The sequence below is a fragment of the Conger conger genome, chromosome 18, assembly GCF_963514075.1.
Source record: "Conger conger chromosome 18, fConCon1.1, whole genome shotgun sequence".
NCBI lineage: Eukaryota > Metazoa > Chordata > Actinopteri > Anguilliformes > Congridae > Conger > Conger conger.
The window spans coordinates 28,081,625-28,108,018 of NC_083777.1; the positions used below are offsets into that span (position 1 = coordinate 28,081,625).

At 48.0% G+C, this 26,394-nt stretch overlaps 1 protein-coding gene across 1 annotated transcript in view; it reads left to right on the forward strand.

Annotated features, from left to right (window-relative positions):
* wdr27 (WD repeat domain 27) overlaps window positions 1-26,394 on the forward strand; it is a 72,632-nt gene that overhangs the window by 22,176 nt on the left and 24,062 nt on the right. Inside the window, exons 19-23 of the mRNA XM_061227586.1 lie at window positions 1,514-1,647; window positions 3,572-3,669; window positions 6,542-6,663; window positions 10,135-10,232; window positions 20,077-20,179. Of these exons, the coding sequence (XP_061083570.1) occupies window positions 1,514-1,647; window positions 3,572-3,669; window positions 6,542-6,663; window positions 10,135-10,232; window positions 20,077-20,179 (555 nt within the window). The remainder of the gene's footprint in view (window positions 1-1,513; window positions 1,648-3,571; window positions 3,670-6,541; window positions 6,664-10,134; window positions 10,233-20,076; window positions 20,180-26,394) is intronic.

A 26,394-nucleotide genomic window follows, 5' to 3' on the forward strand; every position in this document is an offset into this window, starting at 1 on the left:
CCACCGCGTCTTATCACGCCAGAGAGGGAAAGCGCTTTGAATCCGGGCGATCGCAGCCTTTGGAAAAACGCTCGTGTGTCAGAGAGCTCGTTTTGCATTAGCCTGATTTAAACTTTTTGGCAGTGTAAAATACAGGCTATTTAAGAAAAGAAAAAAAACGGGGGGGGGGGGGGATAAAAAGACAGAGGTATAAAGGGTGGGGGGGAGACGACACGTGGACTTTGTTCTTCGGAAAGGAATGCTCTCACGCAGATTTGTGGAGAAGCCGACACGGTTAGCCAGTGTTGCCCTCGCGCGAAAGCCAAGCGCATCGCGTCTTTTTAAAACTCCACCGCTCAAATAACCGCCTCTCGCATGCATTCGATGTATAATCTTACGTTTTGGTGAGGCCGCTGAGAAGGTGCCATGTAACGGGGCGTGACGGGACGTAATCACCCGCTCCGCAGTCAGCCAAAGGGGAACCGAAGCCTGCCACCGTCTCCACGGAGGCCCCATCAGCGTTGCCGCGCCAACGGCTCCGATCGTGGCAGAGCGGTTCCCCGTTAGGCTGCGGTATTATCTTTCACTGCGCTTCTCTTTCCACATGAAAATTAGAAAATTCCTGCGTCTCTGGGCCCCAGTGTTAATTCTGAAAAATTGAGCCTTTTTTTCCTAGATGGAGAGAATAACATTGAAAGAAGGTTTTAGATGCCAGACGATTAACCCTTTAAAGCCGTGATCGGTTTTTCATGCACATTTTAAAATCCGAGTAACACTTTTCAATAAGGTTGCACAATAGGCTTGAAGTAATGTAGATATTTACGAACTAACTACTGCTGAGAAGTTAATACGTACAGCTCTGTGCATGTATTTGTACATAATTAATTAATGTTAACAACTACATTAGTTATATGGAATGAAAAAGTCAGTTAATGTATTTATTTATTGTTAACTAATTTTAAGTTCATCCTATGGTTTGATGTTATGGATTAAAACAATTATGGAACAAATATGTTATTTATTTGTAAAAAAAAAAAAAAGCACTAATGAATTATACATTTTTTTCTCATGCTTAATGAATGTATTTGCCCATCATTAATTCATGTTAACAACTACATTACTTAATGCCAATTCATGAACCTTATTGTAAGTTGTCACCTTAATCTGTGAGTGAATTGAGCAGATAATTTATTTTGTTGTCGGTAACCCTAAGGGCAGAGGAGCTATTGACTTTCTCTGCTGAGGTTTTTAAAGTGGTCATATCGTCTGACTCATGGTTAAGTCACTGCAAGTCAGACAAAACCATTGGTCCCTTAGGATCATTCTTTACCACAGCCAGTCCAGTAAAATATCTCCTCTTTAACTGACTTGCGGTATATGTAATGTTTTGTAATGTAATGTGGACATTTACCCTGTATATACATGCATTTAAAATTGCCCTGCTGCAGGAGGTTTAAAAAATAATGTTTATTGTTTTTTTTGGGGGTTTTTTTGTGGTTCATTGATGATTGATTGTTTCTCCATGGTCCTGCAGGGCGATGACAAATTCTCAAAACCTGTCAAGTCTGCCCACTTTTACTACCTGGACAAGTTCATGCTGCTGGCCTCTGGGCCTGCCCTCCACCTGTACCTCTACCACCTTCATCTAGCCCGGGATGACATTAAGAGGTACTGACTGAGACCTGTGTTCAGCCACTCCGTGGTCAGGTACTGAACGCCTGCCAGTTCCCAGTGTCCTGTGGACACATGTCAGACTGAACTGTCATGTGATGTCTGCATATCAGATCTGAACTTTGACCTCACTCTCACTTTTGAAATATTTTTGTCCTTTTAAGTGTCATGTTTGATTTTCATCCTGGCCTTTCTGTTGCATGATAAGTTACACGGGCTTCAATGTTACATTTGTAACGTGTGTGTGTGCGTGCGTGCGTGTGTGTGCGTGTGTGCGCGTGTACTAATGTGTTTGTGTCTCTCACACACACACGCACATAGAGCAGAGCGATGGAGATGAGACAGCTACTCCGGTTACAAAACATCTTTGTTCTCAGCTGTGTATCATTAAGGCTGGTCAAAAAGCAGGACTTCATGTGAAGTTTTTTTTGCTTGGTGAAACACAGTTGTAAGTTTCAAGTGACAGGTCAAGACACCCTGTCTTTCTGTTTATGAAAATACACGTTCAGCTTCCATTTTCTGTCCCGGATTCCGTCCGTCTACCTCTGCCAGGAACGCTGCCGCCACCCCAGGGCTCCGGGGTGGTTTAACAAGCTCTGATAGACAAGCATCCTCTCCTCTTCCCGTTTTTTTTTTTTTTTGCTATTTTCTTCCCGGAGAAGTCAGTTCAGAGGGTTTAGCTCCTCTGTGGGGGCACCCGGCCGTGGCCAAGAATAAGTCTAAGGCTGGCCCGCGGCCTACTGAAACCAGCCTACCGGGGCCCTCGCGGTGCTTCTGGAAAGTTCACGCGCGCGCCAAGTTTACACTCCGGGAGCGCCGAGAAGGCATCCCCCCCGGTCCTGTGTGCGGATCCTCGTGTAATTAGCCCTCGTTATTTAGCGACTCCGCGTGCGTGCCTCCGCTCTCCTTTCGTGCCTCCGTGTTATTGCGGCGTCCGCTCAGGCGTGACGGATCGCGCGACCATCGGACCGCGATCGCGCTCTCTCTCGCCGCCCCGCTCTCTCGGAGCGCAGCTGCTGAGTGTGCATCGCCCGCTCCCCAACCCCCGCTTCAGACGGGCGAGCGAACGGCTAAATAAATGAAAATATTTTGGTAGGGCTCGCACCAGCGAGGCAGGCAGAAGGATTTAGGAGAGGAGAATTTTCATTGGGGCTCTCCCACCATTTTTCTGCCCCCCCTCCAGTAAAAAAAAAAACCCTATGTATAGCTGGGTTATAAAAAGACTTCGTTTATTCTACCAATGCAAACATTAGCCATTCACGCGGTTCCGTGGTTGTCTGGATTCAGTTAGCCTCCTGATCACATGCTCTGCGCTAACGCTCATTACCCACAGTGCCTTGCCACGGGCAGCCAGAGCTCTGTGGGGGGATGCTATAGTGCAGTTGGGGAGAGCCAGGTGGGCCTTAGCCCTTTTAGCTAACTCCCACCTTTCCCCTGACCGCATCACAGAACCATAAATAGATGACAGTTGACATCAATGGATCTAGAAAAGGACCTGTTTTTAAGATTTCTGAAACAGCATAATGTTTCCCATTGGATAGCACCTGGTCCTCTCCGTAGGGTGGAATCTCACACCGAGAGCCGAGTGAAATCTATTTCAATTGATTATGACTGTGGTTTGAGTCCTACAGTTGAACGCAAGGTCAATCCACTCATTAACCTACATCTCTGGTTTTGTCTATTTTCATACATAATTGGTGGTGGTTGAGGTGAGGTTCTCCCTCGTCACTGTAAAGAGTCATCACTGTAAATGAGTGTCTAGGAGAGCGCTAAATGCAATGATCTATCTGTCTACCTATCAAAATGCTTGTACCGCAGTTGAATTAAGACTGAAGACCAACTTCGAAATCATGCGCTGTTAACTGTGCTGCCGCACTGTTAATGAATCTGAATGTGTGTTGATCTTCCTCTTGTCTCTCAGATACCACCAGAAGAGCCTCTGCAAGCCGGTCGGGAGGTTCAAGATGAGTTCAGGGACAGACATCACCTGCACATCTACCATCAACCAGTTGTATTCCTGTATCCTACGCAGTGCTAATGACCTTCCTCTCCTCCTCTTCCTCTCCAGACACTTGTGTTTGTGTTGGCTTCGACTCCCCACCCCCACTCCCACCCTCGCCTTGGCCCTTTGCCTGTTTTTCTATCGTGTGCCAAAGTTTCACAATTCCAACTGAAAGACGGGTGGAATATTTTTATTTATTTTTAATTGCTTACGTAAAACGTTGATCAAAAGTCCAGAGCAGCTGTTAAAAGTTTTGACCCAGAAACCCGTCAATTTAATGACTAACCGGAGCAGTGACACCGGCCCATTTTCGGGCATGTGGTGGGAAGATGCGATGATCACTTCTGTTTTTAGAGCTGTGCTGTCTTTATTATTTCATCCTCTTTCAGTGTCAATTAAGGCTGAGATTTATCCCGTTAACCTACTTAATTTTTTTCAGCAGCAGGCACTCTTTACCGGTGAGATCCAGACTATTACTTATCGGTGAGCTCATCCGAGCGCACGGCTGTTTATTTAAATCCGCGGAATGCTTCGCGAGACGGATCCCACCGCACTCTCTCCGACGGCGAGCGCTGGAATTTTAACGACGGCGGAGATAATGCGCCGTAATCCCCTCTTCTGGCGGTGGAGAGACCGCAAAAAGACTCAAATTTTTTGTTTCGTTCTCGTGACGCATCTCGGAAAGTCGCCCGCTATCGTTTTCCCGTACACCTCCCGCACGTGTGCTTCGATGAGACGCTCGTGTGGAGGGGGTGAGGGAACGGGGGGGGGAGAGAGAGCTATCCCTGATCTTCTCTGTAAATCATACGAGTCGCTTCATTTCTCAGGAATGTCTCCTTAGTTGTTGTTAAAGGCACACAACACATTTTATTTGACGATAAATCTGTCGTCGTCCCGAGGTCGTTGTTTAACTTTAACTCATGGGAGGGTGCTTCCTCCTGAGGTCGTGCGAGGTGCTGGACTTGGCCGTGGAGATTACGGAAAATATTTATCCCGATATTTAATTTATTTAAAAGGGGGGTTTCGTGCTGTTTGTGTTGGGTTCTTTCTTCACACTCGAGGAGTACTTCTCATCCTCATCGTGCTGCTTTCCCGTCCGTGTCTTTAATGGCCTTCACGTGATTAATGGCCGCTTCGGAGGGGAAAACGGACAGACTTTTGATCCCAGCTCAGTGCTACCTGAGGAGGGGGAGACCTTGCAGTCAACCATGAACGGAGGTCCAGCCAAAAGCACAGGCCAATAACCCCCCCGGTGAATGCTACTACTGTTAACAGGACTCAAATAACCATTGAACTTCACTTAAGCATCTGAGTTTTCAGTGTCATTAGTGATGGATTAATCTGAGTCAGCCAGCAGACTTTGGCTGTGTAAAGAGCTTCAGTGGGTGGGAATCGGTCGCAGTAATAGCCACATAAACACGTTTCTAATGTGTACTCATTTCCGAGTGAGCAATCACACACTAATTAATGGTTTGAACCGCCATGTGCAATCAATAATTGACCTATATTTACAAATAAACTCCTTGGCCTTCATCAGAAAATAGTGTTCCTGTCAGGAAGTCAGAGACAGCTTCTACTCATGAAGTGGTTAGTGTGAAACCTCAGACACACCAACCTCACTGCTGAATTCTATCGGGATTCCTTAGCATACGGAATTTGCATCCGCGTGTCAAAGAATGCCACAAACTGATGATGCAGTGCTCTCACCCTCAGCGACAGTATCCGGGCAAGTTCCGCAGAGCCGTCTTTCTTGGTTTCGCGAATTAGAGGCTTGTTAAAATGATGAAAATGACACGCAGAGGGACATATGTGATGCGTACAGAGTGTGGAACGGTGGTTAATGGTCAGTCTAGTTCCACACTCATCGCTGCGGGCATGTGCTATTGATTTGGGAGAACACAGATACACGCGCATCCTCCGCGAAGGCACGGAAAGTTGCGACCGAGGTTTTTAAGGCATGCTCGTACAGACGTGGGGCGGAGGAGGACACTTCCCGTGCAGCTCAGCAGGCAGACTTGCAGGTGCCTGGTTGACCAGCAGGAGTCGCTCTGTAGTCCTGTAACTGAAACCCTTCCACAATGTTAGAGCCAACGGTGTGTTGCCGGGGCGACATTAGCTCAGGAGGTAAGAGCGGTTGTCTTCCAGTTCGATCCCCCGCCCTGGGTGTGTGTTCAAATGTCCCCAAGTACGACACCTAACCCCAGTGTGTGTGTGTGTGTGTGTGTGTGAGTGTGTGAATGAGAGGCATTACTGGTAAAGCACCTTGGATAAAAGCACTATATAAAAGCTGGATTAATTTGAGCTATATTCATTTGCCCTGCCGGCTGATGCTGGTCACAAAGGCGTGGTCTGGACGTGACACCAGACTGTTGGACCCATCCATGCAGTACAACTGTGCCTCCAGCAGCCTCAGGGCCATTTTGGTTAAAACTCTGATAAAGACACTTCTGTCAAGACACTATAAAGTCAGTGCATTCACAGAGAAGGGGGAGGGATAAACAGTGTTGTGGTTTGAGGGCGTTTGTTGCTGCAATTCCTCTCTTGACCGTGAGAAGTCCGAAATTACCTATTGTACCTCTAATTACATTACATTATCGGCATTTGGCAGACGCTCTTATCCAGAGCGACGTACAGTTGCAGGAGACAATCCTCCCCTGGAGCAACGCAGGGTTAAGGGCTCAAGGGTCCAACAGCTGTGCGGATCTTATTGCGGCTACACCGGGATTAGAACCACCGACCTTGCGTGTCCCAGTCATTTACCTTAACCACTACGCTACAGGCCGCCTCCTACGAGTCTTAAATTAGTCTTAAATCCTTTAATTATTCTTAAATCGTTGCACCGAGAGTCAGTAGATGCGGTGTGAAGTTCTCCTTGACCGGTGTGCCGAGACATCGTGCTGGCCGCAGGAGTCGACCGGTCCGTGGAGGTGTTCGACATGAACGTGGGGCACGTCTGCGCGGAGATCCCTGATGCCCACACCCGCGCCGTTCATCACATCACCCAGAACCAGGTGAGGGAGAACCGACTGAAACCCGTCTGATTATCTCAGACCAGAGCCCATCTGTAGATTCATATGCTTACAGACTAAAGCTGTACATTAGCAGGCTTATTCTCCACATACAGTCCATTCTGTACAGTATATACTGGATATACACTCACCGAGCACTTTATTAGGTATTTATTCTACTTATTTTTTAGACTTCTACTGCTGTAGCCTATCCACTTAAGAGTTATGATGCGTTCAGAGATGCTCTTCTGCATACCACTCTTGTAATGTGTGGTTATTTGCGTTACTGTCACCTTCCTGTCAGCTTTGACCAGATCAGCAGTTTCTCAAATTACCCTGTATGCCACCAACAATCATTCCACGGTCACTTAGATCAAATGTTTTCCCCCATTCTGATGGTTGATGTGAACATTAACTGAAGCTCCTGGCCCGTATCTACATGATTCGATGCACTGCACTGCTGCCATACAATTGGCTGATTAGATAATTGGATTTATAAGTAGGTGTAATAAAGTAAAAATGTTCCTAATAAAGTGTTCGGTGAGTGTATAGTACATTGTATATTTTACTGAAGCAGTTCAGGTTATGTACTTTGCTGAAGGGTCCAATGGCAGTTCCCCCAGTGGGAATCGAACCGACAACCTCAGAATGACAAGCCCAGTTCCCCGACCGTAGGTGAATAGATAAGGTCCTTAAACGAGAGAACTGGAGGCTTTCAGTACCTCTAGTTCCTGCCTTATCTGCACAAAACTTTACTTTGCGTGTTTAAATGTTTAATATTAAAATAAATAAACGGATATAGACGACCTTAGCGCTGATATTTTCTGTTTTCTTGTTGTGTGCTCTCGCTCTGTCTTTAATACGGGAGCTGGAGAAGGACTTTACACGGGAAAGATTCAGGGAGGCTCTTTCTTTAATTTATCGTGTTTTTATTCCTGCGCTAAAGGCCTAACCGCACACAGAACAATGACTGTGATTATCATTTTTCTTTCAACTGACGTTTAAATTGCCGGGGTTTTACGAGTTCTTCAGCATAAATTAGTCCCACAGCCTCCAGAGAGAGACGCAGAAAAAAAAGTTTGAGCGTTTTAATTTTTTTGACATACAAGTGTCTTGGATGACAAAAACACGTTGCAGCCAGTGAAAATGTGTCCAAAAAATATAATTTATTTTGTTTTTCTTGAATGTCCCTTGGTTTTGGTTTCAGGCAGCATGCAATTATATACGATTGCTCAGATTAAGAGCAGAAGCTCATGTCCCTTGCAGGCGACCAAAATAAATGAGGATATTAAAATAAATTAAATGAAGAGAGCTGTATTTGGCGTACACAGTGGTATTGTGAACATGGAACAAGGTGCTCTTTGAAACGGAGAAGACAAGACAAGACAAGACAAGCACATGGTGTTTTTAATGCAGTCCAGCGCTTTTTTAAGAGATTTGGAACTGGATTAGCTCTGAGAAAGCTATTCCAAAAGCCTGTATTAATGCTTTATTTCTGGGATAAAATTGATCATAAGGATTACATTAAATTTTTCATAAACATTTTACAACATTAAGTAATGTCAAATCTCATTTTAATTTTAATATTTGACATTTTATAGCGCCTTTATTAATCCGAAGTCGCATAACCTGGCTGTGTAAGAGAATCCTTTAGCCGTTCTTTCCAAAACGCGAAACGGAGCTATGAAATGTTTTATCACGTGGAGTTTGCTGCCGACCGCTGGAATGCCATGTCTTGCGTTTGGTTTGTACATTTCAACATTTATAAATTGTTACTTGCTTTTGCCAGGCGGTTGTCGTTTTGTGAAAAATATGTTTTTCATACTCAGTCGAAGTACTCAGGAATAGTTGATCACTATTCCTTGAAATAAATGGATATTTTAAGCTATTATTAAATAAATAAATAGGCTATTAAGTGTTTTTTTGCAATATGAGCTGTAGCTACCTGAATTGACCCAAGAGTTTTTGGGTTGCCATCTTGTTCATTTCAAGAAAAGGCACCACATTTCAAATTCAGGCATTCAGAAGGCTTTTGAACGCCTTTTTTCCCAACGGTCTTTTTTTCCACCCTTCCTGGTCTGAGGGGTCGGCGGGGTCAGCGCACTCACCTGGTGTCAGGGGGCCCGACACGTGACCGTTGAAGAGTTCAGTGAGCCGGTGTCGCTGACGTCACAGCTGGGGGAGAGCGTGGATTAGCAGAGTACACGGGCCCCAGCGGGCCGGATTAAGCGCTCCTGCGCGGCTGTGTGCATTCGACCCGGGACGGCCGCTCCCTGTCACGCCACCCTTTGTGTGCAATGCATCCTGGGTCGTCGCGGTGGTGTTGACTCAGCTGAGGTGCATTCGCCCCAGGCGGAGGGTCTGGGAGGGTTAGCGCCTGGTGAACGGGGGGGGGGGATTCCTTCAAACAGAGCCGGCCTATCCTCCACCCCCCTCTCCCCTCCACCCCCTCTCCCCTCCGAACACCCCCATCTCCCCTCCTTTATCCCCCTCTCCCCTCCTCTATCCCCCTCTCCCCTCCGAACACCCCCTCTCCCCTCCGAACACCCCTATCTCCCCTCTGAACACCCCCCTCTCCTCTCTGAACACCCCCGTCTCCCCTCCGAACACGCAGCCCAGTCTGAATCCGCTATCCCCCCTGCTGCAGTTCCCCCTCTCCTACACTCACCTGGACTTTCTCTAAACACCAGGCCGCTTGAAAATCCACTTTTTGGAGGTTGTTCCCCCTGCGCTTTCCCACACTTTTACTGGGAAAAAAACCAACCCCGCTCCGTTTCCCACTAACCGCCCCCGACGACCCCGTCGCATCATCACACGCTCTCAGCGTCGCGGACGTCATAAATCGAGCCGGGGAGTGTCTGCGGAGGGTAAACAAAAAGTGTCTTTATTTATACGCGTTAGCGAGAGGAAAGGACCGTCTCCCCCCGCCTCTCGGTCGCGGCCGCAGAGAGGGGGAGAAGAATGAGAAATATGTTTCCACTCTGGCTCTGTGTGTCGGCCCCAGCGCACGGCGTAATGACGGAAACTCCTCTCCTCGGCCCTGCTTCCAGTCTCTGCCCACGGCTTCCAGTCTCTGCCCACGGCTTCCTCCTGGACGGGGACACACTGCGAAAAAAGGCCCCTATTAGTCCTGTAATAATACTTAAGATCTTTTTTTTTTTTTCACTCAAGTAGAAAATATTAGCTTGTAACCGTGTGTTTGACAAGTGCCATTTTTTCACCCCATTGGCCAATCTTGATCACCTCAGTAAAGAAAAGTATGAGAAATAAGATTTCATGGCTAAATATAAGACAAAATACTTGTTAAGACTAACTTTGTTTGCTTTTTGGCTTGGTTCCTCTTGTAGCACTGAAGCTCAGCCAATGGTAGACATTGACCACAGTGTTCTGTGTGAGGGTTCAGAATGACTGGGTGTATGGGGTCAGTGTGACCGGTCCTGCGTTGGGTGTGAAAGGTGCTGGTTTCTCTCGCAGGGCTCCGTGTTCAGCACGCAGGCTCCAGACCTGTACAACCTGTTCCTGACCGGCGCCGTGACGGACGGACTGAAGCTGTGGGACCTGCGGACTCTCAGGTGGGTCCGCTGGTACCGCTCAGCTGGTACCGCTCAGCGCTGTGAACGGGCCCAGAGTGCAGGAGAGACCAGCAAAGCCACATCCATTCACGCCCAGCCAGTACTCTTATCTGATGGTGTGAAGGTTATGATGAAGCTAGTCAGTGTATTTATTTTAATGTCTTGCAGCGTAAAGGCCAGTTTGTAGTCCAGCGACAGTCTCTCGACTGAAATCACAGAACGTGTGTGAATGTTGTATTGTCGCCTGACTATATACTGGCCTTTACTCTCACTGTGCGGAGGTGGTTAACAGCCGAGTTGCTGTAAAACGATGAGACCCCAGCTCCACCCCTGCCTCGTTCTCCACAGCACAGGGGATCCAGGGGCTAGCTGCCAGTGGATCGCGAGGATGGAGGGTTGCCCATTACTGCCATCTTCCATGTTTACGTTCACCGCCCAAACACACACTGTGGAAGCCGCAGCGGGGCAAATTATGAATTTCGCCCTGATGATAATACACAATTTTGTTGATTGATAAGGCGCTACACTGAAACAATGCTTGGATTTCTGCAAATACACTCGGGTGATATAGAATGTCTATTAATCAGCTCTAATGGAGGTATACTATGTCGTTTGGTCCATGGCTGACCTCACTGCCCACAACCAGTGTTATTCCAGTGCTTACAGTATTGACAGTTCTACATCACATGTCCCCTTTTGGACACGTGATACTCCTGGAAATATGGTCCTGCTTTTTTAACTTATTACCACTAATGACAGTTATTTATCGTGCCTTTTCATATAGGCCATAATTAACATCTTTCTTACCGAGCAGAACCATACTACATCGAGCATCACCCTGCCATTACAGTTCATTTCTGGATGCTCCTGAACAATTTACTCATAGCTGTGTATTTACTTATGGGCAATGTTTCGCCGTTTGACGTGGGTAGAATTAGGTGTTTCTGCGAAGGCAGTGCATATTTGAACGATTGAATGTTGTGGAATTAAAAGGTTCAAACCTCTGCTGGTTTTGAGCGCAGCCCTGACGTGATCCTCTTCTGCGTAAGAGGAACGCAAAATGGCGGTTTGTGCGACCACACATTTTCCGAGTCATGCCAAACGCGGTGCTGGCGGTGTTAGCTCTTCGTAGGTAAACAGCAAACCGGCGGCTCGATGGCGGCTCGATGGCGGCCTGTAGCAGGAAGACGGTCTGGGGAGTTTGTTCTTCCGTCTACATCGCTACATCCACACACAGGGCCACACAGACACTGGGGCCACACAGACACTGGGGCCATACAGACACTGGGGCCACACAGACACTGGGGCCACACAGACACTGGGGCCACACAGACACTGGGGCCACACAGACACTGGGGGCACACAGTACACATGGAACCCCCATATCTTTGTCAGCTTTGACCAGTCTGGCCCTTCCCCACTGACCTCTCTCATTAACATGGCGTTTCAGTTTTTGATTATTGATACATTAGCAAAAAATTCGAAAAAAAAAATTTCACCTCGTCATCATGGGTTATTGAGTGTAGATTAATAGGCAAAAATGGCAATTTTATCCATTTAAAATTAAATCTACAACACAATAAAGGGTGGAAAAAAGACTTCTGAATAAGCCACTGTGTGAGTCTTGAAGTATCACAAGGGCGCAGAACGTCTCTCAGTAGGCTGGGGGCGTTGTCTGGGGAGGCTAGGGGCAGCGGTGACTCAGACAGGCCCCCCCGTGCCCAGTTACTGCATCTCGGGGAGCTCTTTCCACAGAAACAACATCCTCCCCCCCCCCCCCCGTCGCTCAGCACTGACCCCTGACCCCGCAGGACCCGCGCACTTCCTTCATGTGTCAGGCGGGACCGAAAGCAGCTCGGCCAACGTTTCCTCCGATCGGCACCATCGCACGAAATGCAGCGACCGCTCGGAGAGTTCGCCTGCCTCCGCGTCGCACACCGGCCCACTGGGCACCCGATGTGCCGAGAGGGACCCTTACCGTGCGTGCGGAGAGGAAGTACAACGTTTCAACCCCCGGCAATTGCAGTTTAAAGCCTCCTCGCAGGTTGAGTCTTATCGCCGAGGTGCTTGTAATGATTTTTCATTAAGGGTCAACCGCCATCAATCTGTCAACGCCGTCAAATCCACAGGTGTATGTACCCTATGGGACCCGCATCACGCAAGACGGCTCTCTGGTTTGTCTATATCTGGTTACAAGTGGAGAGCCAGTCATAAACTAGTGCTAAAAAAAAATACATTTCATGTATTCAATGTGGTATTTTGTTTTTAGGGTTGTGTTGGAGTCAGAAGCTGCTGAATGTTCACTAGTGAGGTCATTGCTTGTTCATATTAAAATTGTGGCAGTCAAATCACACACAGCTAATTAGCTGATTGAGCCAGGATAACTGGTGGCAGCAGAATCCTGCATACACACAGGTCCTCCAGGACTGGAGTTAATCCTGCATACACACCGGCCCTCCAGGACTGGAGTTAATCCTGCATACACACCGGCCCTCCAGGACTGGAGTTAATCCTGCATACACCGGCCCTCCAGGACTGGAGTTAATCCTGCATACACACCGGCCCTCCAGGACTGGAGTTAATCCTGCATACACACCGGCCCTCCAGGACTGGAGTTAATCCTGCATACACACCGGCCCTCCAGGACTGGAGTTAATCCTGCATACACACCGGCCCTCCTGGACTGGAATTAATCCTGCATACACACCAACCCTCCAGGACTGGAGTTAATCCTGCATACACACCGGCCCTCCAGGACTGGAGTTAATCCTGCATACACATAGGTCCTCCAGGACTTAGCCTTGCTCTGGCTGGTTGCAGTAGACAGTTGGAACGGCATTCAGTTTTACTGTTCGACTGTGGCCCCTAATGTCGAGTGTGGACTGAATCTCATTGCTCCTGGAATCAGAATCAATCTTATCAGTCTGATCAATGTAGAGTGGAGGACAGGACACTGAATTCAGAAAGGGACGGTCCAGTTTTCAATACTTACTGAGCAAAAAAAGTATTTCAACCAGCTAACAAGCAGTAGATATATAACTGGCTAATACAGCAAAGTGTCGTACTGTATACAACTGATCTGAACTGGCCTAAATTTATCATGTAATAATGTTCAGTCAGTAATATGTAATATTCCAGTAAAAATGCTCCAATCCATGGCCTAATAATCCGGAGGAAAAGGACTGCGATTCTGAGCATAAATGACTATATACGGTCTAATGGGAGATATTGTGCAGAATACTCAGTGTTTAAAATTCTTTTACTCGGTTTCTTGGCAAAGCAAAAAATGGAAGTCATTTTTTTTTTTGTACACTTTTCATTCTTTTAGCCTGAGTCTGTTTCCGCCCTTGTCTCCAGGCCCCCAGACACTGAAAATCCCCCCCCCCCCGCCCCCCCTTCTGTCACTTGTAAATATTTGCGCGTGATTTCCAGGTCGCGTGTCGGTCAGGTTTGGGCCCTGCGGTCTGTCATCGAGCGACCCGCGGAAACGGCGGGGGAACGAGGAATGAGCCGCAGAACTGCGCGAAAACTTTCCGTCCCCTCTCTCGTCCCGACGCCGGTGTTCCACTGGCCGGGGCTGCAGTCGGGGCAGTTTATCAGCACACAAGGGCCTCCCTCGGCAAATCCTGTTTCCACTTGTCAGTCATCGGGGGGGGAAGGGAATGAAAGGACTGGCAAGGCAGCGGTCTTCAGCTGGACTCCTGCGAGCCGCTCCATCCCGAAACGGATCTGAGCGAAATTCCATCTCGTGTTTGCCTCGGAAAACCCCTCATCCCGAACGGCGTACGTCTTACATACGGTGGCCATGTATGGAGACTTCCCTGTACGCGCGCGGCTGACGAGGGGGGACACCTCGGGAAGCAGAACAGGAGCGCGTAGCCCACATCGGAAATGCCAGAAAGATCTCTGACTAAACCGTTGGATTAGGACAGTTTGTCTGGAAGAATAGTCTACAATAAGTCAGGCGCTTGCATAAAATACCGATTTCATTACAAATGTTGTGTTAAAAGTATTAAAATGCCCCAGAATTTGGCCAGCAAAGAACTTTAAACGCCACAATGCACTCTGCTCCCCTAAAATCAGATGCCTGTATGATCTCACCGTCCCATCCTCCATTCATCCTCTCAGGTTTGCGGACCCTGCTGCGGGACTGCTCTTTCTCCCCTATTGCCCCCGTTAACTGAGCAAGAAGGAGACGGACCGTGAGAGCTTGTCTCTAGAGCCGGTCTCAGGACCGCGCTTTGAGTGGGAATTTGTTTGATTTACTGCCGTTAGTAATCCGATGGCACATTTGGACACAAATTGGGGGAAGCAGTTCTAGAAACCTTTTGGCATTTTACCACCAGAGGGTGGAAACGTCAGGAGTGCAGTCGTAGACAGTATTATCGACGACTGCTCGGTTGGTATTTTCCGTTTTTTTTTTTTTGTTTTTTTTTTCACCTGAAAGGACCAAAGAGCAGGAGAGGGTTTATATTTTTTACTCGGGCCTCGTTAAAATGCTTCAGCGACATCGTCTCAGCATCCCGAAAAAAAGTCCCGCAGAAAAATAGGAAATGTTTGGCCGCAGCTTGTACGCTTTGCAAAAGATTATGTGAGGATTTGTTCTATATACATTGGATTGAGTATGTAGCGGGGGGGGGAGCCAAATGCTCCCCGCTGGGTTGTACATGCCTCGGACCGGGCCTTGGACCAGGCCGTGGGACTGGGGGGGGGGGGAAGGAGGGCGTGCTTTCAGCGCCGGCTTCTCGGTCATTGCCCCGTTTTATCCTGGCCGCACACCAAGGAGTTCTGGGCTCCAGTGGAGTCAGTTTGGACCCGTGTCCTCGTGGCTTCCCCCCGATCCCGCTTAATCTCTGCTCACGAGCAGCCTAACCGCGCTCAGCACCGCGGCAGATGTGAAGTCACCGACTGAAGCTGGTCTGAAGCTCAGCGGCGTTTCGTCACGTCGTCGGTTTAAAGGTACGATACGTCATTTCAGACTTCTAACGGTCAAGAGAGGAACAGCAGCAACAAACACGCTCAAAGCACAACCACAATCCTTCCCCCTTCTCTGTGAACGCGCTGACGTTGAAACGCCATTGGCTGTGGCAATTAGAACCAATTTTCAACCAATGCGCTTTAATTATTGTACAGTTATACAATGTTTTGGTACAGAGTGCCGGCCCATTAACTGCATATTTTTAAACCTGAATTTAAGGACTAACACAGGCAGAGGGTGAGTCAACATGTCAGTGAGCCTTTTTCAGTGATAGGAAGGGAATGGTCTTGTAACAATGTTTTACCTATTGTACCATTATGGCTTGGGTCAGCAGCAGCTATGGTCCTGGTTTTTTTCTCCATCTGAACGCCCGCATAGATTGGGTACCATTTGCTGTAACCCCAAAATAGATTGTGTACCTTGTGGGCAGCATTCAGCGTTGTGCCGTTCAGTCTTGTGTAATCTAGTTTGGATGTTTTACCTATTGTACCATTATGGCTTGGGTCAGCAGCAGCTATGGTCCTGGTTTTTTTCTCCATCTGAACGCCCGCATAGATTGGGTACCATTTGCTGTAACCCCAAAATAGATTGTGTACCTTGTGGGCAGCGTTCAGCGTTGTGCCGTTCAGTCTTGTGTAATCCAGTTCGGATGGAACATCATGGATGACTGCACTGATTTTAAGGCTCCAGTCTTCAGGTCATGGCCATGACAGGAACCCTTACACGCACTGACTATAGGTAGCACGCTAGCTGTTACTGTTCGCTCATTCTTACGTACAAATGAAATTATGGGTCGGCGGTGATTTACTTTGACTCCACAGCCTTAGGTTCGGCTGGCACGCTGGGACCCTCGTGAAACGCCAGGCCTTTTATTTGTTGTCGTTCTCGGTTGCTCGTTGGCCTGCGTCCTTCCCTGCGACGTGTTACGACAGCAGCTGCCAAAAAATGTGAAACATCAGCAGTCACGTGTAGCCGTGGAAACGGCGTGAGACTGACCGTCCCACCGCGGCAGCCCGTGCGCATGACGGCTGTTTGTTTTGCTTGAACGCTCGAATAAATACCGAGGAAATGTAGGGGTATTAAAGTAATTTTGTTTATCCGCTATAATCGTGTATTGTAATTAGAAGCAGGCGGGCCTGGCCTGTAATGAGGAGTCTTTCGGAGTCATTGGCAGGGCCCGCTAAAGCAGACAGGGGCCCAGGACCGCTCCGGAGCGCTTTATCTGTGCCGTTCCCGTGCCACACCGCCAGGGGAATTAATTCACCCGTTTATTTTGACGTTCGCATTTACGTTCTAGGCTTGTCGGGCCGGTTCGACGGCTCGTTTTTTTTTTTTCGCGGGTGGAAGGAAGGAATCGAAGAAAAGCGATTGTTTTGCAGCCCGCGCAGTGTTCTTAGGGGAGTTAATTTATTGTGTTATTGTGCCGCTCCATAAACATTGATGATGAATGGCTGGCTAGTAAAATGCTAAAAATTTGTATTAAATCCATTTATATGGCCACTCGTCTTATGCAACAGTGTTATTGGAGTTCTCCTCTCATTAGCTGCAAATCTCTGGTTCATGGCTGATTAAAGATGGGCCCGGCACGAGAAGTTAATACTCCCCGTGAGCCTTCGAAAACTTTGGCGATTGAACCGCGGGCCTACAGTAAAAAAAACCTGTGATTGACAGGGATACCTCTCTCAGTGGAAACTTCATTATCACTTATTTAGTGACCAGTGGCGCTTGACTGCCCGAGAATGGAGTAATATCCTGTGGCTTCTCAGACTTGTTATTCCTGTACGGCTGAAAGCTGGGATCCGCAGGCCGCGTTGACCGCTGGAATGGCCGCTGTTTACCCCGCTCCCGGCTCCTTAATAACGGGCCGCGTCGGGCCTCGTGCATTTTAGGGCTTTACCGCATTTCCATGAGATGATGTAGCCTCAGTCCCCGTGGGGGGGCGGGGGGGGGGGGGGGGACGGCAAATTAAAGCCCATTAAATTGTCATACAGTACTTATCCGCTGGTTTGCTAGGTTTGAGGGTAGCCTCCATTAAAAAAACCCACCATGAAGCAGCATCTTCTGCGTGGAATCTCCCCCACAGTGCTCTGTTTTAAATATAAACCCGTGATCTGGCAGGCCCCTCCCCCTGTGATCTGGCAGGCCCCTCCCCCTGTGATCTGGCAGGCCCCTCCCCCGTGATATGGCAGGCCCCTCCCCCTGTGATCTGGCAGGCCCCTCCCCCTGTGATCTGGCAGGCCCCTCCCCCTGTGATCTGGCAGGCCCCTCCCCCTGTGATCTGGCAGGCCCCTCCCCCACGGTTCTGAGCGGTGTGACCCGGTCGTGTCACACTCCTGTGAAATTTGGCGAAACTGGAAACAGCCCGAGAACGTATCGCTGGATGAATGCGCTCAGCGATAAATGTATTCTGGCACACTTTCAGAGTTTTATTAAGGCCAGGCAGAGGCATTTTATGGAGACTCTGTATGTTTTGGGTTTTTACAGGAAGGTGACAGCAACGTAAATAACCGCGCATTACAACAGTGGTATGCAGAAGAGCATGTCTGAGCAGACAATGCGTCAAACCTCTAAGTGGAGAGGCAACAGCAACAGAATACTTAATGAGTCTAAAAAAAAAAGATACCTAATACCTAATAAAGTGCTCACTGAGCGTATATATACAGTGCGATCCGTAAGTATTTGGACGGCGGTGAAGTTTCTGTTCTTTTGGCTCTGTTACTTCAACAGGTTGGATCTGAAATGATGAGTGTGAGGTTAAAGTGCAGAGCTGTCACCTTTAATTTGAGGGTATTTACATCCACATTGGTTTTTCCATGTAGAAATTGAATCCGTTCTTAGAAGTAGCCCTCCCCCCCATTTTAGGGCATTAACGTGCTGGAGTACAGAGCCAAAAGAACTGAAGTTGTACCACTGTCCAAATACTTACGGCCTGCATTATAAATGCGAAAGTAGAAATGAGATATCTTTGTAGATACTTTCGAAATCTAATATGCAAACATGTATGCCAAATCATTCTTAAATAAATGTAATATTATTTATATCACTGTGGGTTTGGACATGAAACAGGGAGCAGTGAGCCAAAAAAAAAAAGTTTTTAAAAAATCTATAAAAAATTGAGTCTGAATTTTACTTATTATTGAAAGGATCTCTGGCGATATATCAGTTTCAGGACCGAGGGAAGGATATAGCTTTCTTCCTTCCCCCCCCCCCCCCCTTTTTGTTACAGAGATGTCTCTAGATTTATCGGAGGAAGTATGGAGTTTAGCTTTTCAGTCAGATAATCAGCCTGATGAGTGCCTGCGATCGATGGAGTTGTTTTTTGGAAACCTCGTAGACCCCGAGAGAGAGCTTCACCTTCCCATCATGCCCTCGGTAACGAGGCGCGAGGCGCTTTGTCGACAGACGGGTTCCTGGAATGAGCCGATATACCTCTGCCTCTCAGCAGCGCATGGCCAAAACATCTCCTCCGCACGATGACCCGAAAAACCTGGATCAGAGAGCCAGCGGATCCCTACGGCGTGTCTTCCGCTGCCTGTGTGAGCTCGGCCCTCTTTGATGGAGTCGCTGCCCGGCTTCGATGAGTTCCAGGTTGTGTTAATGCGCGTTTTTGAAGAGATGATCATTTTTGCACATGCGGTTCTTGTTTGCTGAGGAGAATTCAAGAGCTCATGTGTCATCACTTTTTTTTTTTTTTTTTTTTTTTTCCTGACACATTCCGGGGTAAATTCACTAACTGCGGTGGCAAATTTCCTGCTTCTTCTTGAGGCCGTGAATCTGATCGCTCTCCGCAAAATATTTATGGTGTCAGATGAGGAAAATAAGTGGAGGAGGGTCGTTAATCGTCATTGTGGCCTCCTGTGAGTGCTCTGTGAATGCCGTGTTGTTTTTTCCTAATTTTCTGTTTTTTTTAGTAGTCACGAGGGAAGCACAATGCTTCAACGTGTTGCAGTTTTTCATTTCCACAATTTTCATTACGTTTACATCAGTTTACATTGACTGACCCCTTGAGAAAATGTTGGCTGCCACATAAGCAATGTCAAATATGCAAGTGTATTAACTATAGTGCAAAGATTAAACATTTGTGTTAAGATATATGTTGTATAATTTGCAATACTGCTGCACTCTTGACTAATATAATAATTACTCCGACTAACAGTACTTCCATCAGGGTTCACGGTCCTTAAATGAATAGTTGTGACGTCGTTGACCTGATTAGATTTTGTTTGTTTGACGGTCAGCCAGATACGTGCCTGAGACATAAATTGGTGAGTGCAGCAGTTGGGTCAGGGCTGGGGTAATCGCCTTGTCTGTTTCCTGCATTTGACCTGAGTCAGCAGAAGAAATTCCCCCTCTCACGGCTGGTCTGGTCGCAAGACGCGTCCCCGGGCCGTGCCTAAAACTCAGCTGGTTGTCTGTGGCGACTGATTTCGCCGATCGACACTCAGCTCGTTTTCATTTTGTTTTCTACTAAAAACTTGTCCTGAGCTGCCAGAGCTGTCTAACCAGGCCCAAATGTCTGAGAGCAACTGGAGTCAGGACTTCTTTAGTGCCTCAGCCGGTGACGTTATCTCTCTCTGCTGAGGATATCCTTCATTGTAGCATTAGTTAAAGCAGACGCCACGGCCCCTAAGTGTGCTGCATCCCTTTGGTATGGGAGAATTCAGTTCATTTTGACTGTTTTAGGTGTTTACTGATCTGACACAGGTCAAGTGAAACGCTATCGTCTGGAACAAATGATGTGCATGCATTGAACCGCTCGTCATCAGAATTAACACCCCCTGGATCCTGGGAGACTGAGACGGAGGTTCTTGTGGCGATGTCTCACTCCTCCTCTCTCTCTCTCCGTCTCTCTCTCTCTCTCTGCAGGTGTGTGCGTCGATACGAGGGCCACGCCAACCGGTGTCACCCCTGCGGCGCCGCCTTCTCGCCCTGCGGACGCTACATCGCCACTGGGTCCGAGGACAACTGCGTGAGTGCCCCAGTCCTCCCCCGTCACCTGACTGCTGCTGTCTCTGTTCTTCACATGTCCTCCCCCGTCACCTGACTGCTGCTGTCTCTGTTCCTCACATGTCCTCCCCCGTCACCTGACTGCTGCTGTCTCTGATACATCACATCACATCAATGGCATTTGGCAGACGCTCTTATCCAGAGCGACGTACAGTTGATTAGACTAAGCAGGAGACAATCCTCCCCTGGAGCAATGCAGGGTTAAGGGCCCAATGGCTGTGCGGATCTTATTGCGGCTACACCGGGATTAGAACCACCGACCTTGCGTGTCCCAGTCATGTACCTTAACCACTATGCTACAGGCCGCTGTTCTTCACATATCCTCCTCTCCTCGTTCTCCTCCTCCTCATTCTCCTGATCTTTCCACTTGGGCGGCCTGTAGCTTAATGGTTAGGGTACATGACTGGGACCCACAAGGCCGGTGGTTTGATCCCCGGTGTAGCCATAAGATCCGCACAGCTCTTGAGCAAGGCCCTTAACCCTGCATTGCTCCAGAGGAGGATTGTCTCCTGCTCAGTCTAATCAGCTAAATAACACATAATGTAATGTCTTCCTCATCGTCCCTTTCCTCAGCGGGTATGGGAAACCGTGCAGACAGGATGCAAGGCCTCTTGCTTTCTCCACACAGTACGGTTTACCTTCCATTCTAGGTTTACTCTAAGTCTGCATATTTGGGATGTCAGTGCGGGCTATTTCCTGGGAAAGTGGGGGGGGTGCTTGCCTGGCCAGGTGGCTGCACAGCTTCAGTACACAGCAGAAAGCAGGTGTGTGAGCCGTCTGACGGGCGGCCTGTAGCGTAGTGGTTAAGGTAAATGACTCGGACACGCAAGGTCAGTGGTTCTAATCCCGGTGTAGCCACACACAGCCGTTGGGCCCTTGAGCAAAGCCTTTAACCCTGCATTGCTCCAGGGGAGGATTGTCTCCTGCTTAGTCTAATCAACTGTACGTCGCTCTGGATAAGAGCGTCTGCCGAATGCCAGTAATGTAATGTGATGTAATGTAATGTCTCTGCTCACAATGGAAAAGCCCTGCCGGTGTGAAGAGGAGACAGGAAGCAGGGATGTGGAGAGGGGAAGTGACATCACACTGGTTTGGGGGTCACACTGCTGCTCTTCTGTGTCACCGGTCAGTCAGACCCCGGGTGCTGACCAGCAGGATTAAATAAACTGTACATGGCTATTTCTACGTATTAACAGTAATTTACCGTAATCTACAGTGAGTGACTAACCCAATCAAAGGGAAATAAGTCTGGAGCGCTCGGTTGCAAAGTAAGCCGTTTAATGGTGCAAAACTGACACGTTTCAACACTGCCGCGTCTTTGTGAGAGTCAGAAAAAAGAGTTTGGACAAATCAGAATACTTCCTGGATCTTTATCGACCTTATTTCCTCACCTCGTCCATTTCTGTTACAGAATGAGGGCAGATTTATTTGCAGGTGCTTTAAAAAGCCCACTTCTGTTTTTCTCACATCTTGGTGTGAAGAGCTAACTATAGCAGCACTGTTTCATAAGGACTGTCTCACACACGCCTGCCATGTGATCCTAGCCACTCTTAGTACTGTAAGTAGGTACATCAGAGACGTGGGTTCACAACGGTGATTTACGGCCAGACGGGTCACACTGTCGGGTTTGCTGGGTGTTCGTGGACAGTGATGTGACCTGACATATGCGATATGTTATCTATGGCTTGGCTGAAGGCCCTTTCCTGGGCCTCTACCATAGCTCCTGTTGGCCGGGATACTGTTTTCTGAGCTGGGATCTCACTCAAGCTTTTTTTTTTTTTTAAAAAAAAGGACAATCCTTAATTCAGTCAAATTGTCATATTTGTGCAGCAGAGTCCACCGTGTTCAACCTGCCAACATGCCATTCTTCTGCTCTACTTTGGTGGGCAGCTGATTATTGTAGAGGGTCAAGGTGTCGTCAGAGCCATGTGGAGAAACACACATGTACTGCTTTTTTATATTTCTATTCTGGTATTGTCTGCCTGTCTCGAGTCTAAGCCAGCTTGCCTCTTCATTCATTCATGGAGGCAGTGTAGCCCAATGCCCTCCTCCGTCAGTGACGGATGATTCGCCCCAGAGTGGTGTTAGACAGTCAGACATGTAGCAGTTTCCTGTGGACAAGGTGATTGCTGACAGCTCAGGGAAGCTCCTCTTAGAGGAGAAGAGAACTGAGCAGGGTGTGTGTGTGCCTGTGTGAGCGTGTGTGCGCGTGTATATGAGCGAGAGAGAGAGGGAGACAGAGACAGAGAGAGGAGTTTGAATGAGCCAGCGGCAAAGGTTTTTCAGGTTTATTTTGTTGTCGTTTTTTTAAATATAATATACAGGCCTAAATAAATCCCTGCTCGGTACTTGTGCATTGAGGTAGGTTATTAAAGCCGCTGAAGGATTGCGAGTCTCAGTCAGAGAGAGGAAGAGAAAAAGAGTTGGACCTCCTCAGATTGTTCCCACATGCACTATGGAGGACGGGTCAGGTCTGCATCAGGGCGCAAGCACCCATTCAGTGTCAGGATGTTTTTTTTTCTCAATTTCTCTTCTTTTCTTGTCCCTCTGGTTCTTCTCTTCATCCAGCAGTCCTTCCCCTTCTGTCTCTCACTGCTCTCTCTCTCTTTCTCTCTCTCTTTCTCTCTCACACACTCTCTCAGTACACTTATATTTCAAGTGGATGTATTGGACGATAAATACATATTTGTGTTGCCAAGGCACCCTCATGTATAGGAATAATAATAAGTAACAAAGTGCACACAAATGGTCTTAATACCGGGGGGAGGGGGGGGCTGACCAAAATCGTTTTGGAACCGCTGACGACTGCCACAAGTTAAATAAGCAAGCAGTTCTGGACTGTGATTAAATGGCTGCCACTTCAAAAATCGTCCTTTGAGGACATGAAAGTTTCACGTGTGTGGGTAGCATATTTGCTCTGTTGCTACGAGAGGGCGAGAGAGAGAGGGAGAGAGGAGAGAGGAGAGAGGGGTTTATGGAGCGAGCTCATAATTAGAAACGCAGACCTGGAATGCCGTCGTTCTGCCCTGCTCTCCACACGTGTAAATCTGCCTGGCTTTGGCAGGTCACAGGGCCTGAGGGTCCACCGGCCCCAAAATCCCCCCCGCTTCTCTACCCTCGCCCCTGATATATGTCTGCGGCCCCCGTTCAGTGTACTGTAAGCAGGCTTCCCCCGTGCCAAATCTTTGTGCCAGATGCCTCTCGAATCAGTTCATTATGCATCGGCCCTGTTTCCTCATTCGCGGTCCCTGTGCTGTGCGTTATTCAGGCACTACCGTATGGATCTTCGTTTGGCACGTGAGGGAAAGCTTGCTTTCAGACACCCTGCCATTTCAGGAAAAACGAAGGACTCAAATGACTTTTAGCAGGAATCTTCGTGACCACAGAAAACCAGCTGAGAAAGGGCTGCAGTTTTGTGCACGGTCCAGGGCAACTATGACTTGTATGTTGTTGGTATGTTCTGAGACTTGCGTTAAGAAGCTGACGTCAGCCTTTTATAACCCTGCCTGGTTGATGTAAAACTGGTTTTTAATCGCTACTGTACCCAAATTGGCTCCTACTCCCAGCAAAGGAACTGCCATTAGTCAGGTAGCTAAAGAAAATGTTGTGCTTTTATGTTCGTGCATAAACATTTCAAGAATTATATACTTTCCGATTAAATTTAAAGTGCAGGCTGTGTTTTGTTTATTTCTTTTTCGAAGAAAGACAAAGAGGGGGGGGGGGGGAAATGGCCTTAACAACTTCTCCAGGGTGGACCTGAAACACGCTCCACACAGAAGAGCCAAGGTTTGGGAAGGTTTTGGGAAGACTGCTTTTTCCTCTGTATCCGGCTCCGCTCGTAGGTGCAGCGTGATCCTTTTGAGAGCCGCGGTATAATATATGAACGTTGATGGCTGCTATTAATTGTGGGACTGGGCATAAGCACGGTGGAGGACCAGAAGGCTCCAGGACTTCTTGGAAGCCGGAAAGTGCACGGGAGCGAGCTACTTCAGCGTTATTTGTGGCTGCCCTGAGACCCGGGGAAGCCAGAAGCGTTTGTATTTGTCTTAATATTTCACAAGACAGTCTCAGGAAAAAAATAATAAAGAATCGTCTCATATTACTCACTTTCCACCCCACACAGGAAACAAATACAGTCGATGTGAGGTGTGACTCTATTTTGGTATATGTCCTCTTAAAAAAGCAATCTGTTATGTAAAGAAAATAAGAGTGAATTTGTTTCTACAGGTAATATATAATGGGTAATATGTTGCTGTTCTGTGTGGATATTTATGGACTAGGAACAAAGTGGAAGAAATTGCGGGTTTGATTTAAGATGAGATGATTAAATGAAAGCTTCACGGTTCACTCGAGCTTTTAGGAACACCATACTCCCGGCTTTCATCTTTACGGTTATTGGTTTTTAACTTACCAAACAATTTATAGCTAGAGTACCCCAAGTAACCATTCCAGTAATTGATTCATGTTCAAATGTATTCACATTGACTTCACTTTCAAAGTTACCAAGTTTCAAAGGAACCCGAATGCCCCTACCTGTGGGTGGTTCTACTCTATTTGTTTATGTTCAATAATTATTGACACCTCTTTGTTATTGCTCCTGCTGATTGTAGCTCCTGTTTTTAAACCCTTTTAAGGAGTAGAGAAATCTGCATGGTGACATATGGCACATGTATATGGACAACCTCCCAGGAGTGTGATGGAGGTTAAGTTTGGATTATGACTACGTATGTGAACAGTGTGTTTTGGGGGGTGGTGGGACTGGTGATGATAGTGCTTTCGAGTTGTTCTGTCCTAAGATAGACTTAGTTGCTTGTGTATACCAATGACAGTTCTTACCATCTGTCCACCCCTTAACCACCTCAGTTAGCAATGTATGTACCGTGTGGAGATTATCACATATACCTTTACCTGTATTTTAGAATTCGGTTCAGTTATAAGGGAAGAACGACCTCTGCCAATAGACTTATCGACTTGTGCGAAGCCTGGTGGCCTCGATTTTGATGAGCTGCGAGTCTCGCCGGAGGAGAGCACAGCGGCATGCTGTCCGCTTATCACGCCAGGTCACGCGCGCAATCTCGATGATCGATGTTCCGCCGTGAGGAGCCACAGCGCTAACGCCCTACGCCCGGGGGTGTCCGACTCCAGTCCTGGAGGGCCGCAGTGTCCGATTAAGGCCTTGAGAACGAGGCGTGTGGACTCTTTTAGCCAATGGAAGACTGAAGTGCTGAAACACGCCAAAAACCAGCGGACACCGCGGCCCTCCAGGACCGGAGTTTGACACCCCTGCCCTACGCTAACCCGTAAACGGACGTCCGCGTTCTTATCTGGTAAGAGTAACAGGAGTCGGCCCCAGACGGTTTTGTTAACGAGGGAGGTACGGCACGAGCCGGGTGGGGAGCAGCAGGCTTGCAGTCCGGCCCGGGACGAGTCCACGGAGCCTTTGATGAGTGGCCAGCTCACCGTCAGCCGTTATCCACCTGGGCGATACCTGGTCCTGGTGCTGGGGCTGTGCTGGTGGGCCCTGTCCTAGCGAGATCCGTCTTCCCGCCGCGCTCCGAGCTCAGCCGGCCTTAATGGAAAACACGTGAAGGAGGAATTCCACAGGGCTGCGGTCTGGTAACAAACATCGCAGCATCTGCATTCGTCTGTGCTCACGGCAGATGGCCGCTTTGCCGTCTGTGTGTCTTTGGCAAAGGTTCCTGTCTCTCTCTCTCTCTCTCTCTCTCTCTCGCTCTCTTTCTCCATCCCTCTCTCCCCCCCTCTCTCTTTCATATGCATCCTTTTTTATTATAATGGAAAGTTTGGTTCATTCCCCCCGTTGTTTTTTCTCGTGGCTTGAGGACACGAGTACTTCAGGGGGACGCAAAAGTAGCTATATTCGCCAAAGAAGCCAAGACTGTAATGTGCATAGTGCGTGTGTGTGTGTGTGTGCGTGTGCGTTTGTGTGTGCGTTTGTGTTATTGTGTGTGCGTTTGTGTGTGTTCACATCTGTGTGTGTAATTGTTGTATATATATGTGTGTGTGTGTGCGTTATTGTGTGTGCGTATGTGTGTGTTCACGTCTGTGTGTGTTATTGTTGTGTATGTGCATGTGTGCATATGCACACTTTGAGCAGATACTTCAGGGAGTGAGAACAGACAGATGGTTTAAAGTTTTATTGCAGCAACAAAATGTGTT